We start from the raw sequence: 17,211 nt of genomic DNA, 5'->3' as shown, positions 1-17,211 counted from the left end.
AGCATGTAAAAACATTATTTTTAAAAATAGGCTTATGGGTATCATTATTTTTTGTCAGCTTAAGACACTTTTGCAATCCAGGCAAGTTCTTCTGTAAAATCCAGATTTTAACTACTGTTATTCAACACGGATTGCCCTAAGCCCCCCGACAAGTTTTTAAAACAAGCCCTCTTTACGTCTCCACAAACAGTAACACCCTTCATTTTTGATAGTAAATATTTGGGTAATAATATTGAAAATTCACTTTATCTGCGATTGTGTCAATTGGCAACAAACTAAAGATCTACATGTGTAAAAATGTGTATGTGCAAAAGTGATTGGATCCGAAGTATACCATTTAATTTAAATTATCTAACGAATGCAAAGTGCTAGTACAAAGCATCACTGATCTAAAATAATTACTATATGCTGCCACAAAGGTGTCTAATAGAACAAATGCTTTTGCCACAGTCGTTTATTTACATATAGAAGATACCAAGTGGAAAATCGATCAGCTTTTCATATCAAGATCAGGCATCCCACCCACAGTCGCGTCCCTTTTGGATCTTGACTACATTGACTACAGTCCATTGATATATAGCTATCAACAATAAAGCAGCAACGTCGATGTCCGCGACCAGCTGAGCCACGTTTTGTTGCTGTTGATATTGTTATTGTTTTTACTTCTGCCTCTGCTGTTGATGTTGCTGTTGTTTTCGTTGTTGTAGCTGCTGCTGCTGCTGCGACGCTGACGGCGACTGTGTCGACTGAGCCAGCGATTGCTGGTTTTTTAGTTTTCGCAACACTTCCAAGCCACACAGTCGCCGTCGCGTCCCATTCGGTATTTTTCAAAATTTCCACTCCCGCATTGTGGACCGTGTGTGATACGGATTTTAGAAGCTGTGTTCCAAAAATGTGACTCTTGTCCAGCTATAAAATATAGCAATATTAGACTACTACAGTTGGGTGTACAGCCTCACAGCTTCGGTTGTCTTTCGGGTTTTTCCGCGCAGAGCAGCGTGTCCAAAATTAGAAACGGTGAAAAACAGAAGAAACAAGAGTGCGAAGAAAGCAGCTCGCTCTCTTTTGGTCTTCTCTACAATTCTCTACAATTCTGCGATTCTTCTGGGGCCGCCGGCTGAAAACACTGCCAAAATGAGCGCCAAAACAATGAAAATCTCGAAAATAGCCAAATACATCAAGAAAAGGGTAAATATTTATGATTCAGCGGAAGCCAACAAAATATTAGTCTTCTCCCAGTCGCGAGACATTGCTGCCCGGGGTGAAAGTCTGAGCAGAAAATAAAAATAGCAAAACCGAAAGCGAAATCGAAATCAAAAACGAAGAAAATTGTGTTTCAAAATGCATTCAGATTTGTAATCCGCGCGCGTCTTAGTCGAAAGCCAAAAAGTATTCAATGCCTCGGCCATAAACGGTGGCCATATTGATCAAAAAAGTCGCTAATAGCCGCCGATAAGGTCGGATCCGTCTGAAAATGTCCAGCCCCGACGATAATGATCATGTAAATGCCTTTGCCACGAAGGTGGAATGTGAATGGATGCTATAAACTCACTACACTGCATACCAGATGATCTGGGCAATCCTTGTGTGTGCCCGTAATTCGTCTGAGAATTAAATATGAATTTTTACTAAAAGTGTTCAAGCAGTCGTTTTATATAAAATTATTTCTTGGCAAGCTAGTGATTAAAAACAAACTTAAATTTAGCTGGAAACCTTTTCTGTTATCACCAAATGTGTTGAACTTTTCCGTCGTTATCACTAAATAATTCAATGCTTTCACTACGGTTTCATTTCCGACCTCGACAACCTTAAGTTATTGTGGAACTTAAAAGTTGATGGAGTTCTTCAACTCCACTTGAACATATATATATAACCTGGTTATCAGTTGCCCTCGGATCTTTTATCTCCCACTCTCAATCAAGTCGAGTGTTACGATTGTGCGGGGCATCATTTGAATGAATTCCATGTTTCGGAGAAATTTTTGTGGAAGTTCGCGGGCATCAACGACTCGCGAGTACTCTGGAACTATTTTTAAGAACCACTCTTCTCATCTGCATAATCACATATTTTATGATCAACCAAAAATTCCCAATTTCCTAACTCGAGACCCGTCAAGCCGGTCTACAAAATAAATACCTTAAACATTTTTGGTCTCGTTTAAATTTGCATTACAAGCTAGCATTTTGTTTCGGCTTTTTCTATCTTTTACGAGGCACATTTGACATTTCTTTCACCTTTCGGCATTGTTTTGGGGGCCAGGGTGTCACCTCTTTTTAATTATCTTTGTTTCGACTGTAATTAGGTTTTGTTTTAAATGCATTGCCCTGGTCGACTCCCCAGTTTCTGTTTGTGTTTGCTCGAAAACAAAATTCAATGCGACAACAACGGGTTCAGTTTGGAGGAAAGAAATCAGCCAGTTGTGAAGAGCTACATAGCCTGTATAAGCTTTGTTTATATCTGGCTTGGATTTCCAATGGTTGACTTGCTCTATACTCTCAGTATCGTGTTTAACTTTTTTCGTTTGCGTTTTGAAAACGTTGGATAACTCTTGTTATCGTATTAGCTATTCCCAATACTCAACTAAGCGAGCTATATTTATTATGACAATCCAAAGACATATTGTTTCATTGCTGTCTTCTTACTCTTTCCAATTATAAATTTAATTGATATGGAGGAACTTCAGTGCGGAGTGAATGCTTCCACAGGCTTTCATGTTCCGGTTTCTGGTCCCGTGAGTCGGGATATTGAATTACCAGCATCTAGCGGCAATTGTTGCCTCATTATTAACAAGTTTTTGGTAATACAATACTCACTACCTGGCGATTGTCGAGAGGGCGTTGCATGTACTCGTACCAGCGAACATTTGACAAATGGCCACAAATCGGGTCCACATAAGCAAACAAATCAAATCGCACACTTCTACGGTTGCGATGTAGAGATAGTTGCAGACACGTGATTGTTTCATCATTGAGGTCGCCAAAAAATAATTGCGTGCAGTCAATTTCATTGTATTATAAAATTGGAACCGCCACAAAAGAGGTCAACTAACTTGTTAACAATGTTTTGGGAAGCGCTGTGTGCCAGAAAATAATATTTTCTTACTATTAAAATAAGAATTGATAACTGATCGGATTTTAATTGAATTAAATAACAACAGTTAGAAAACGGATTGATAAAAAAAATATTCAATGTAATTTCCTTTAAACTGAGAGGAAACGTAAAAAATTGTATTTAAAATTAATAGAAACCAAAAATGTTGGGTTAAAAACGCGTTCTAAGTCAAAGCTTGTACTAACTGTTTTTTTTTTCGACCAGATTTCCAATACAACTGTTCAGCATTTAATTACGAGTATTCAAAACACAGCTACGAAATCATAAGCTATAAATCAGCCAGTTGTGGGTGATGCAAACTCAATCTTGGATACGATCATGTGATCAAAACCATCTGTGGACTCTGAAACAGGGGCAATTTAAAGAGTTATCCGTTTTTAACCGGTTCGCAGTCGATTGGTCTCTTTTAAAATACCATATGCATTCCAAAGTAGATCAATGTTTGGAGAGGCAATTCCGGTTTCAGTACATTTTTAAGTACCCTTCTCCAACGGTTTAAGGGGCTTGTTTACGCGATTTGAAATAAAAAAACATATTTTAACCGGTTTGCTGCGTAACTAATTAGAATACGAATTGCATGTGGAGTAGTGCAGCTCATGTTGTTTACGCCTTTATATTTACCTGACCTGCTGGCTGATGTTGTCGCCGCTTTTAACACGCCCACAAATCCGTTTAGTTATGGTCGTCGTCTCGGCCACTTCTGCCTCCGCTTTGTGTAAGGTGTTTACTACAGTCAATTTCTTTAAAACTTTAAATTGTATCTTCCTCATACTGGGAGTTTTAGAATTTTATGAATTCTTACAGTTTTCTATGAACAGTTTAGTCTAATAAAAATAATAAAGCTGCTAAAAATATTTAAATTTTATTAAGTTTGTGTGTATTTTTTTTTCTAAATGAATAAAGATATATATATATTGATTTAAATGAATGCCCATATCACCAAGATAAAAAGCATGTGAAATTAATATTAATATATTATCATGTCCAATATTAAAATCCTTTCATCTCGGGCCAAAAACTTCAAGTTATTTACTCCAAACCTGTTGGTAAAAATGCGATTTTAACCCAAAAACTGCGATGTTTATGAAAACCTTGGCCGAAACGCAGATGCAGCGGCCAAAGAAAAATAAACCAAAACAAAGCAAAATACAGAAACGTTATGGCACGTGAGTGCCAAAAATGAAACAAAAGACAGCTCATGCTTTGTTTGTTATCAAAGTAGTTTGCAGTCGCCAATAAATTATCGCACAGTAATAAAAATTACGTATACGCAACTTCAAATTGGATTTCTCCTAGTCACATGTTGCAGCAACATGGTGTCGCAACATTAAACCTGTTGTTTGAAACATCTCTCTCAACTTCACACATAACAGAGCTGTTAACGAAAATGTAGGTGGCACACTGTGGGCCCATTTAAAGAAAATTATATTTTTTATCTTATCTATCTATAAGTTTTGAACTGTACCTTCAAAGAAATTTAAAGTTTGGCACACAATTAAGAAAAAAAAATATTGTATGAAAGTATTTTCATGACACTACTGAAGTTTATCTTTCAGACTTAATTTTGTGCAAATAGTGCCAAGTTTCTTATTCAATTGCCTTGAATTAATTGCTAATGAAACAGATTTTGGCCATGAACATAAAATTAATAGAAGAAATATTCAAGCTTTACTGGATGTTTCTCTAGCAGCTATACGGTATAGTTGTTAATTTTTAAAGTTTTTATATTAAATTAAATGATAAATATGTGAAAATTGTTTTTTTTTTCAAACCTGAATTCCAATAATAGATTTCCACTATCTAATTGTATCTAATGTTTTTTTTATACTAACAATGCCGAAACAATATTTTTTGACTTTGTTTGCCTTTTTCGCTCCACTGTTGTGGCGTGCTAACAGTGGCCTGTTTTTTTTTCTGAGGTTTCAAAGAGAACCTAATAAGTTTCAGTCGGTCGAGCGACTTTTTTGTGAACACACAGAGCAGCCCCACGAAAAGGAGCTTTTGTTGTGAAAGAAAAGAAGAAATAATACAGAAAAATACAGAAAAACATCTGAGGAAAACCCGTTTAAAAGCAAACAAATTAAGGTGTTCTAACCATAAACCCAAGTGTTTACGTGTAACGAAGAAAGGCAGAAAAGCAGTATTGGAAAAGCGAAGAGCGGACGGCGTGGAGCGTGATAAAAGCGGTGGCGACAACAGAAACGCAAATAAACGGAGAAAAAAGCTACAAATCTCGTGGGTCACAAGACCATTCAAAAAAGCGAAAGAGAGAGCAAAAAAGAGAGAGAGAGGCAAAATGCTGAGCCCCCGAGCTTTTGTACAGTGCTAGCCGAAAAAGTGGCACACCCCTCACAGTCGGGAGCTTTTGCAGCCGCTACAGCTGCTGTTCTTCAGACCACCACTGTTGGCCATCAGCAACATGTGGTTTGTCATTTCCATTTTTGCCATTTTGGCTGTTTGCGGGTTGGCCGGTCGCAGGTGGGGTCGCTACCTTTACCTGCACTATGGCCGCCACCTGCTGCCCCGCTCCCTGCTAGCGGTCAAAAACCGAGCTCCCACACCCCCACTTTCGCCCACCAAGGACGACCAAAGTCTGGAGGCACTGCTCGACGAAAGTGGCGAAATGCACGAAACGGTGAGTGCCGATGGGAATGGGATCTACAACGGATCTACAGGAAACGCTTATTTTTGTATTTGCCTGCACCGAAAAAGAATATATTTATTTTTCTTATAAACTATTATAATAGACAGTCAATTCTTTCCACTGCATCAGACTGCATCAGATCGATTTTTAGAGGTTTGCAAAGCTTAATCTTTTTGAACAAAAATAAAGCAGTTTTTTAGGTTATCGAAATATTAAAAGAAGGAAGTTTTGTTTTTTTTTATACTATAAACTAAATAGGGCAATCATTAAAATACCAACTTGTATTTTGATTGTAGCATACTCTTTAAATATTTTTAACAAAGATTTATAAAGGCAAATCTTTTTTTGAATAAAAAATTGTTTTTTTTTAATAAAAAATTGTTTAAGAATATTTTTAAAAAAGATTAATAAAAAAAAGGTTTACAAATTTGTAATTTAAAATATGGGTCATATATTAAAAACAATTTTGTTTTAACACAAAGTGCAGATGAACGACGATTTATGGTTATTTCTTAAACGGTTAAGAAATCATTGAAAAGTTAATTTTACGAAATTTATATCAGTTTAAAAAAATATTAAAGGGTTTTTAAGTCACATTTTGTTTATTGGTTAGTAAGCATTATGATAAATTAGAAATGTTAACATTGACATCTTCCCACTACTACTGCTTTGTTTAGATGATTGCTTATTTTTGTAATTTAATCTGCATAACCCAATGTATAATCATTAAGGCTTAAACATCTTAAGTCAAAGTTCATTATTAGAACCTTCTAAACTTTGTTGCTAAGTGCGGATGATAATTAGTGTCAAGAATATTAGGGTTAGATCTATTATATGAGTTATTATCGCACACGTTTCTCCTATTACAGGCCACTTTGGATATGCGAAACGGCAAGTTAATAGCTTGAACTGATTTACACATATTACGCCATCATAGTTAGAGAACAAATGTGGCTAAAGGTTCGGCGTGTCTAATCGAACCCCATTTGTCAAACTGTCAGGTGTTTCGAACTTTGGTGTTTGCCCTGGGTCAATGATCTGTTCGGAGGAACCTGCTTAATAGAGTGCACATATGCATTGTAATCACTTTGGCACCCCATCAATGTCGGATGATTCCCTAGCTAAATTTGCTAGTTAGTGTTTAGCTTTGACAAATACTTGACTTGTTTGGTGCGACGATGTGACCTCACAACACATGATAACTAACCTAAGTTATTCTCTGCCACTCACCAAATATTTACATAGACATATAAACAACTCAGCAGAGAGAAAAAATTGAGATGTAAAACAAACAAACTTAAAATATTACAAATTGCGCACCACAAGGCTTCGCTTCGCTATTTTAATGCATTTAAGCAAAAACAAATGAAGTAAAAGTAGTAAAACAACAATTGCTGATAAGTTGATTCAAGCATGGGGAAAAAAGTTAAAATAAGACGCGGGAAGTAACAAGAGGCGATAAGTAATGCAGAGAAATACAGAAAAATGTAAAAACAAAGCTAGCAATTTAGCTCCGGTTATAATTAGGTTATCACAGTTAAAAATTTCCTTTGGGTTCTTTGGCATTCAAATATATTTATTTATGTACATTGTGCATATAAGCTATTTAAGCGTGCGAAATAATAGTTCCAGGAACTTTTTAAAGCAAATTTGCTTTACTTACTGACGTCTGGGAAATTCATCGGTCATAAATAGAGAAAATGTTAATTAGCACGTCTTCCTAGTTTTCTTTAACTGATAACAGTTGTTCACTGGGTCCAAACAACGTACTATTTTTATGGGAACTAAACAAGTTCTAAAAAATATTATTAACTTTTTGTGGGGAGTTAATGGAGAATATAGACATCACAATATGTATTTTCAAACGAATGTTTTATATAATATAAAATAATATGTTAATATGGCTTAGAGCTTTTATTGTCTATATGATGATGTATGATGTATATGTAAACATATCTTGGCTTCGCACCTTTCCCAGGCCAAGCCTCTCACACACCTTAATTACCACCCAATCCCTCTAGCAATCCAATCGAATTCAATCCAACCCAGCCCACAAGCCCGATACCGTTCAGTTCAAGCCTAGAATTCCTAACCAGAGTATGCTTTTGCATACCCATTAACTTTTCGCAATGTCTGCTGTTCCTGGTTTCAGCCCCTTTGTTTTGCTGGCTCTTTCGCGGCTATCAGGTCTCAATACCTGTTTGCCCGTTAAGCTCTTTTCTGCTGGCTCCTCTTCTCTGTTTTGCTGTCTTTGGCTTCTTTTTGTTTTGAGGCCGGTTCTTTGGTTTCGACTTTCTGCCATTTACTTTAAACTTTTCGGGCCCAAAGAAACCAGTTGATGCATAGCCGTTGCGGAGCATGTTCGCCGCCGTTCCCCAAGTCAAAGTACGTGTTCTCTATAAGTATCTAGTGCTGAAATATAATGATTTTAGCATAGTTCGATTATAAAGTGCAACAAAGTATTAGGAAAGCATTAATAAATCATCAGTTTTTTCAAGACTCTTGAATAACTTAATGCTTAAGTATTATGATGTTGAAATCATATGTCCTATTCTATAAGTCTTTTCGCTTCCTGCTGTGTATAATTTCGGTTCTTTAAGTAGTCAAACGTAATGACAACACAATCAACGGCCATCATTCCAACGCAAGGACGGTCTAATATCATAGTCTCACCTTCACAAGAAGCGATGGCCCCGTCAGTTTGGCTGAAAATCAATTTCAAAGCTGCTGCCAGTCAATTATAATGTACTCTAAATTAATTATTAAAAATAGATAGCTGGTTAAAGCGCTGGGCTATCTTATCTGCATCGCAGAAAAAACGAAAACAAATTGCAAATCTTGTTGTGCAAATACTTCTGGTCACCTGAAATTGACTGAAAGCCTTGTCGTGACTGAATTACAGGGGGTAACTCCCTTGGGAATTTAATTTCTTCCCTGCTCGATTGTTTTTACGACTCTCGACTAAACAAGAGATCGTAAACATTAATTGCTTGTATATATGGCGATAATAAAGATCTTATCCGAAGTGCTACCGATTTTGAGATGCAAGCAAAGTGGACTGCAATGATTTCTGGCAAACATCGTAAAGATAACTTTTTTCTAGTTGCTTAACTTTTGACTAACACACTTACTTATCTTGTCAATGTCGGTGAGGCTGTCTTACTCTTCCCAGCAAATAATTATATTAATAAAACAAAAAAAAAATTACCGAAAATTAAATATTAATACATGATACTTAGTACGTGTATGCCTTCAAAATAGACTTTTTATGAAGTTAGGGGTTCACAAAATGTAAAGTTGTTCCAAGAAAAATGTCGTTAGAGGGTTACTCATAGGTGATTTTGCAACGTAAACACCAGAACTATTTTTAAATTTGACACACTTTTATAAGTAACCGATTTAAAAGACGATATGAAATAATTGCATTCGCCAAAAGTTTGAAATGAGAGAATTCAACGTGAGCAGCGTGTAACTGTCGTTTGTTATTATTAAATTTTATTTAATTCTCGTAATCCCTGATCTCCAATGGCACTAACTCGATATAAGTCCTCTCTCCGTGGCTTTAATGTGCCTGACTCTCGTTTTTGCCGAGCAAACTGACGACTTGAGCTGAGTTAATTTGAGCGAGCGGCAAATAAATGTATTTCGCTGGCGGCCAATAAAAACGGTTGGACCGAACCCGAACCCGCTGTCAGTTGGCTTTTAAACGCGTTACGCCAAAGTCGGTCAAGTCGGCGGAGTTAATCGGTCCCGCAGCATCTGTGCTACACAAACCCATATTCCTGCAGAGCAACGGACGATAAAGACTCTGATTCGATTAACAGCAACTGGGACGAGCACGTGCCCGAGTGGCGTATACTTGATATTGCGCATACGCCACCTGTGTCGTGCGGCTACTGTAAAGATTCTGTGAACCAAAGCAATTCGAGATTCAATTGATTGATTGAAAGTGACAACAAACGCAGTGCCAAAACTACATGAAGATGTGCGAATTGATTGTCAGTCATGGTCTCGACCGCGAGGTAAAAACATCATTAGTGCGGGCACGAACACATGATTCATGTGATTTTCCAGCTGTTCAATAGGGTTTTATATTAATTTCGAAAAAATGTATTTGGTTATTAACTTTGCGCTCACCGGTGAGCAAAACTCGGGCTCCACTAAGCTCGTGTTTTGAAGTGCTCGCCGTGTATATATATATAAAAATCTATATGCGATTTAACATCGCCACACGACTGTCATTGACGTTTGACTTTGGATATCTCTCTCTCTTTTTGAATGGCCCGCTCTGATCTGCGATTTGAAACTGACCCTCGTTGAAGTGCGTTAAAAATCGCTTTTTATTTTTTTATTGCGATGCCCGCGTAATTGCGTTCTGTTTTTTAATGGCAGTGGGCCCCGAAAATTGCAGTCACGCCTCAATTACTGGACTCTTTTGTCGTTGTCGCGAAAATTACGCATATATGTATGAAATCGTCGATGTCTGGCCATCGAAATGAGTTTCCGATCTGTTTCACTGACCCAAATAAAGCCTTGCTGAAAGCACATGCTCTCATTCCGATCTGGCGACCTTCCATGCAGCTCAGCTATCTACGACTATCTGACTTTATCGCAGATCTTATATCAGTCTAATTGCGACGAGGTCGTCTATCGTAGTTGAAAATTCTGGGCGGGGGACTCTCCTTCGTAGTTGGTCGAAAGCGATGCCAATAAAGGCGCCACTAAGTAGGAGGGGTTCTTCAACTCGAGTGTCTTATCAATCAGCCCACCAAAGATCGAGATTTAATCAAGCCCTCTACTGCGACTCCGAAATACAAACAAAGATATAGCTGCATAATTTCCAAATTACTTGCGTTGATATAAGCGAGTGGGTTTTGTTTTTGGGCCTTATCAAGACTTGCTAATGCTTGAATCACGGCCATTCAGACGAGAGTTGCCTTGACTTTAAGATGCTTTTGGCCAAGTGAATGATCTCACAATCGAATAGAGTGAAGGTATTGCTGGTTGGCTACCAATGTGCGGGTGTTGTCTGCTCTGCAACATTGGGTGTATGCAAAACTTATGAAAATACCTGTTATAAGGGAGAGTTTATTTCAGGTAATTCATACTCTAACCATTAGCAATTAGCACAACCATTGACGTCACTGGCGAAATGTTCACACGCTGTCAATGGCGACATTGTCACACCCAGCGACAAAACAATAAATAATATATATTAAGTAAAAACAAAGTCCGTGCCAGCACGCAAAAGTTAGTCAGAGCGCCGAAATGAATTTCACATGAAGGTGTAGCTTTTCGGCTATCAATAGATGGTAGCATAAACAGCTTTGGTCGATCAAAAACCGAGATTTCTGAAAGATTAGATTGTATTGGAATTAAATACCCAGTTCTTGGGGGGAACACTGCTTAGTTGCTTCAAAGAACTTAAATCAAACGGTTCTACATCATGGGATTGCACGAAAAACTAGAAAAGTTTCGACATACGCATCTTCACAAAAGGTGTCCCAATCAGCGAAGTTTTGCGGTAAGATTGGCATGATCTAGATCTAGATTGGAAATATGTTGTGTTAGCAGGCTTCGCCTTTGCCTTCGCCGGTTGTCATCCGGCGGTATGACTGCCTTTGAGCAGTTTCATTTCGTTGGCAGTCATTGTTTTATTTCGTTCCGTAGGAGTACAGAGCTCCCCAAAGTAAAAATTCGTATTTTTTCATCCCAATCGGGTTTTATTTGGTGTTTCGTCGTTCGCTTCTTTTCGTTGGTCGGTAGTCCGTGGAAGAAACGTGCTTCGTTTTTGAGCGTTTTGCCAAAATTAAGCGGTATATCAGCGGTATATCAGAATGAGTAGCCACCCGTGCAGCCTGGGAAAGCTGGCCCAGCGTGGCGCCAGCCTTCAGATCTCTCCCCTGGCCACAAGGATGAGGAGTTTCCACTACAGCCGGATCAGGCCGACGGTGGTCCCTATCATGGGCCAGCGGATCAAACCCGACGACAACGGACGGGTGCGCAAGATCGTGGGCGTGAAGAAATCGCTGGTTAACCAGCTGCAGGGCATGGCCCCCAGCCTGGGACCCCCGAATGTGGCGTCGTCGCTCGACAAAACACGGCTGTTCTCCTCCTCGAGCAGCCTGCACAGTCGCTCCCTCCAGCAGCAGCAGCAGCAGGAGGAGGATGACGAGGAGGAGTACTCGGACATGGAGTCCCTGGCGTCCAACACCACGGCTTCGTTGTCGGCCACCCAGAGGGGCTACAATCGGGCAGAGGGATTCGGCAAGGGCATGGCCAGGCAGGCGGCCCGAGACATCAGCCGGTCCATTCAGGAGGAACTGATGGTGGTGGACGCCGACACGCGTCACATGCTCAACTGCGATCCAAGCCGGCAGGTGCTGCGCAACTACCACGAGCAGATGGCCCAAAGGGCGAAGACTCCGGGCGATCCCATGTCGGGCTGGAAGCATCCGCGGCCCCTCAAACATCTCGCCACTGCGGCGGTCAGCAGTGCGGGCGAAGGAAGCAGCAGCACCTCGTCGGTGGCCCAGTCCGAGGTGGCCCAGTCGATGGACCGCCAGGTGAGGCCACGTCGCCGCCAGATGGTCGTAGCCCATATCGGTCGCAACGGTCGCGAGCATTTGGCTCAGCTGCCACCATTGAATGCGCCGCCACCCAAGTTCGAGCTGTACGCCTCGAATGCCAGGGAGAAGTTCTCGGAGCAGCGCACCGAGATGCGTCCGCCGACCAGTTGGCACAGCCCCAAGGAACCGATCGAGCAGAAGCCCGAGGATCTGCTGATGGACGTGGCCTTGGCCCGGGCAGTCCGGCCGGACATCACGCTGACCCGGGGCGTCCAGCGGTCCGGCGAAGAGCACCGGGCCAGCGAATCGGACTCGTGGTATGAGCAGCCAGCTTCAGAGCGGGAGCTCCTCAAGCAGGCCATCCTTGGCGGAGGCAGGAATCGCCTGGATGAGGCGAGCGATAATGCGGCTCAGATAAGCGCCTCGCAGCAGGTGATAAACCAGAAGTATGCCAGTTTTCGCAGAACAACCAGGGGCAACCAGAAGCAGATGATCCGGCAGATTGTGGAGCCGGTGAACCCAACGCCCCAACTCAAGACGAGTGCGCGGTCGATGTCGGAGCCGCGGGACTCGCGAAAGCGGTGGGGCAGCATGAGGCAGAGCTCTGGGCGACAGGCTACGCCCAAGTTTTTCGCGGATGCAGGAGAGCCACGGAACGAGGGAGAAGATGATGAAGACCAGTCCAGTTGGCCATCGCCCCATAACACTCAGCTCCAGATGGCCACACGGAGTGAGACCCGCCTGGAGTCGGAGCAAGAGGGGGGGCGCGGCAGGAACGTGATGGGCGAAAAGCGAGGCGCCCAGAAGACAATGGATGACGAAGCTCTAGTGGAGCACAACGATATCGGGATGCCGCAGGCATACAAGCGGGAGTCGGCCGTGCAGCGCCTTGGAAGCAGCAGGCACTCCAAGCACAGCAGCCGCGCTTTCAACAGCTACTAAGCCCCCGATTTGCAGTCTGCATAGTGGGTACCACACCCACCACCCTGATAGTCCAATCCGAACCCAGTCCGTGTCCAGTCTCCCAGCCCGACCATAGCACATAGCCAGACTGATATTTTTTGGCATGGAGTTGTCTAAATCCTTAGAAGTCGTACCAAAATTTAAGCCTGACAATCCAATTGGCCAAAGTGTAGTTATTTCAACGTAGAAACAAAGTGTCTCAAATAAAATCGATTACAGTTGTGTAAATTAAAATATCTGGATTGAAATTTATAGGTTCTTGTTGTAAATTCAGCATTAGCTGCGAAATAACAGTCATAATGACTAAATCTATTCTTGCTTTCTATTAAGAGTTTACTTGGGGAATACACAAAGTGTCTCAAATAAAATCGATTACAGTTGTGTAAATTAAAACATCAGGGTTGAGATATATCTTGTTGTAAATTCAGCACTAACTGCGAAATAGTTTTGGAACAGTCATAAAGACTAAATCTATTCTTGCTTTCTATTAAGTGTTTACTTGGGGAAATCAACCTTATAAGCCATATTAAAGCAATTGCTATTCTGTCTATTTTTCAACTATAAGTAATATTTGGGTTCACTTAAGCATCTTTCAGCATTGTAATATAAACATCTTTGCGCCGTCTAAGTGTGTTTTTCTTTCAATTTAGTTTACACTCTGCTAGTGCCGATGCCAAGCGAGCTCTTTTCATTTGTAGTTTGATTTAAAGCCCAGACAAGAGATACCCACGAACACGAACTCAGCAGACACACTAAACTAGCACTGCACACATGATAAAATAAAATATTTTTAAACGAAACCCCAACAACCAAAGCAAAGCACTGATATTTGAAAGCTAATACCCAATATCCAACAAACCCCTCTCCCAATTTAAACAAGCAGAAACGTATTTAAATACCTTTTGGATATGTAATTTTAGTTTCATTTGGAATAGATATTCATATTTTTTATCTTATCAATTAGATTATGTTTATTAGTTTATACACCTAAGTCTTGCGTATTGTGCTAATATCTGCCTGTTTTCATCAATCGTTCTTCAGGTGCTGTCAATGAGCACAGATGAGTATCGCAAGACCTCACTCTTTGCCACTGGGTCCTTCGACCTGGACTTCCCCATACCAGACCTGATTGGCAAGACAGAAATCCTTACAGAGGAGCATCGGTAAGTTTAAATTTAAATTATATTCTATTTGCCTTTCATATTGAGCTGCTATTTAAGGGAATTCTTGACTAATTCGTGGCATTTTAACTTACAGCGAGAAGCTCTGCTCACATCTGCCAGCCAGAGCCGAGGGATACTCTTGGTCCCTGATCTTCAGCACTTCACAACATGGTTTCGCACTTAACTCCCTATATCGCAAAATGGCCCGTCTGGAGAGCCCGGTTCTGATTGTCATCGAGGATACAGAGCACAATGTAAGTTCAGATGGTTTTGTTTGTTAAATGCAAATTATTATTTCTGTCAAGTAAAACATTTCATTACTATCAGATATTTATTATTATGAGCAAATAAACCAATAAAAAGTTCACAAGCCCTGATTAAACGATCCAAATTTTAATGTTCCCATAAGATTAAAGCTTTTTATGTGCTGTTGTTCTGTATATAAAGTTAAAAGTTTGGGCATCATTTAATTATCACTTTTACAGGGCTAGTTAGCTCATTTTAAAAGGACTGAGATGTAATTTGTTCACCACTTAATTTCCTAATCAAAAATAAGATAATACTTGTTTAATACTTCAATTACCAAGCTAAGTGCATTGGAGATGGCAGTAATTAAAATATTTAATAAATAATAAAAAGAAAAAGTTCTAATTATCTCATTTTAAAAGAAATTCCGACTACAAAGTATAAATATATAAACAAAATTTGTTACTTACCTTTAGGTTTTTGGTGCCTTGACCTCCTGCGCGCTGCATGTGTCGGATCACTTTTACGGCACCGGTGAGTCCCTGCTCTACAAGTTTAACCCCAGCTTCAAGGTGTTCCATTGGACTGGCGAGAATATGTACTTCATCAAGGGCAACATGGAGAGCCTTTCGATTGGCGCTGGAGAGTGAGTTTAAGGGCCGCCAAAAAACACCATGCAATTGCTAAATTGAGTATTGTTTATTTTTTTTTAGTGGTCGCTTTGGCCTGTGGCTGGATGGCGACCTAAACCAGGGACGATCGCAGCAGTGCAGCACATACGGCAACGAGCCTCTGGCGCCACAAGAAGACTTTGTTATCAAAACACTCGAATGCTGGGCATTTGTTTAAGTGAATTTCTGTTGTCAACAACAAACATATTTAAGGATGGCGGCGAGGACCTCCTGCCTGCGCCTGCCCATCAATTTAATTAACTATATGTACTTGTACTAAAAACCAACAGCCTGAGAAAGATGTCAAAAGCTGGTGTGCGTCTATGGATCCACCGGAACGGTTCACTCATCCCAAAACCCAAACATTAACCACAAGGGAGGAGGATATATAGAACACTGATCTGATCTGAAGGAAATTGCTTGTGAATAATTCTGTTCTCGGCAGCAAAATGCGACTTAGCTATGCGTTGGAACGTATTAATTATTTAGTTTTTATATTATATATTATTAAACAAAAGCAACTAAATTATGTGTTAGACTTAAACAAAATCAGAACATGAGAAAAAACCCAAAAGGCAGACAAACGACGCGGAAGTTAAAGCGAAAACAATTGAAGATTGAACATTAGAGGTCATCACACATCTCCATGAACTATAGCACACGCATACACCCACACACCCACATACGCCCACACAAGCACACATTTAAGTTAAGTTCTTAATATCGAAAACTATAATAACCAAATTGTCATTTATCGTGCCTAGTTCTCTTTATTGATTTCCGTTTGAATTTAATTTTGTTGATGAGTTACTTTGTCGAGAGCATTGTGAAAAAGCGAGCTGAGAAGTTGAGAAAAAATAAAAAGAATGTCGATATAATTTTTAGTGCAAAAGTGCAAGTGCTGATTGCAAGTAAAACTGAAGGCGAAGATAACTTTAACGATTTGACTTTTATATACATGTAAAGAAGGAGCCGAGCAGAGCTGAGAGTGAACGTTTTATTTTTTAGTTTTACACGATATACATATATTTAATTATGATTATTTTAATGCTAATGATGTTGACTTTTATGCAATTATACTAAAACAAAAACAGAAACAACACCAGAATGAAATACACAATATTATACAACCAAACTGGCCAAACAGAGGTTTTACTTCATCTTCATCTCCAGACCCAAAAAATTGGGTCAATGGCCTCCATTCGTTCGGTCGTTTGAAGACAGATATGTATGTCGCCCCATCCCGTAGGTGTGCTATACTTTTTTAAAGGTCCCAGGGCAGGCCAGATTTGTTTTGTAGTTGTAAGTTTTCTCCGCAGATATCGGTCTCAACCCGTACATGTACACAGATAGCCTGGCGGCAGCAGAATCTGACGGAGCTGCTGCTGGTGGAAAAGGTTTTGAAAGAAATCAAACCAACAAACTTAAATGGCTTTATATCCCTTTTGAGATACAATTTCAGTATGATTAAAAAGTAAATAATTATATACATATATATGTATACACATACGCTAATATATAAATGTACAATGGTAGAAGCGAATCTAGGTAAATTTAAGTGTAATTTTTGTAGTGTATTTGCGCCCCAAGACCGAATCCAAACCTACCTTAACCCCCCGGTTCCCAATCGATTGTATTGTATTGTAAAACCTCCCAAAAATTGAACGGCGAAGCAACAGAGTCAGAAACATATTCTAAATATTCAAGAACACACAAGAGGCTCGAAGATAAAATTGAGAGAACAAACGAAACAAAATTGCTGATATTTTACACTGAACAGAGTTCGAAACTAACTAAAAAAGGAAAGTATATAAAGATATTTCATTTCATCGGACTTAAAGTTT

The 17,211-nt window shown here is 39.9% G+C and overlaps 2 protein-coding genes across 25 annotated transcripts in view; both read left to right on the top strand.

Moving 5' to 3' along the window:
* Positions 1 to 16,502, top strand: part of LOC108137444 (TLD domain-containing protein 2) — an 83,893-nt gene extending 67,391 nt beyond the window's left edge. For 21 of the 24 annotated variants that reach the window (XM_017259121.2, XM_017259122.2, XM_017259126.2 and 18 more), the window contains 4 exons: positions 14,329 to 14,450; positions 14,545 to 14,704; positions 15,173 to 15,342; positions 15,410 to 16,502. In XM_017259121.2, the coding sequence (XP_017114610.1) occupies positions 14,329 to 14,450; positions 14,545 to 14,704; positions 15,173 to 15,342; positions 15,410 to 15,545 (588 nt within the window). In that variant the 3' untranslated portion in view covers positions 15,546 to 16,502. Of the gene's footprint in view, positions 1 to 788; positions 1,189 to 5,058; positions 5,747 to 9,470; positions 9,778 to 14,328; positions 14,451 to 14,544; positions 14,705 to 15,172; positions 15,343 to 15,409 lie in introns of those variants that run through there. The other 3 variants (XM_017259133.2, XM_017259132.2, XM_017259134.2) reach the window with 3 other exon arrangements.
* On the top strand, positions 11,346 to 13,521 carry LOC108137447. Its single transcript, XM_017259136.2, has one exon. It carries the CDS (start codon positions 11,593 to 11,595, stop codon positions 13,264 to 13,266), a length of 1,674 nt encoding a protein of 557 aa, XP_017114625.1. The 5' UTR covers positions 11,346 to 11,592; the 3' UTR covers positions 13,267 to 13,521.
* Positions 16,503 to 17,211: the final 709 nt, after the last annotated feature.

This window comes from Drosophila elegans, unplaced genomic scaffold, assembly GCF_018152505.1.
Source record: "Drosophila elegans isolate 14027-0461.03 unplaced genomic scaffold, ASM1815250v1 contig_476, whole genome shotgun sequence".
Lineage (NCBI taxonomy): Eukaryota > Metazoa > Arthropoda > Insecta > Diptera > Drosophilidae > Drosophila > Drosophila elegans.
The sequence above is the reverse complement of the archived record's forward strand: the minus strand, read 5'-3'. Positions and strand labels throughout refer to the sequence as shown.

What these genes read in the sequence shown, in the direction of transcription:
- LOC108137447 (XM_017259136.2), top strand. Translation starts at nt 11,593, where the DNA reads ATGAGTAGCCACCCGTGCAGCCTGGGAAAGCTGGCCCAGCGTGGCGCC.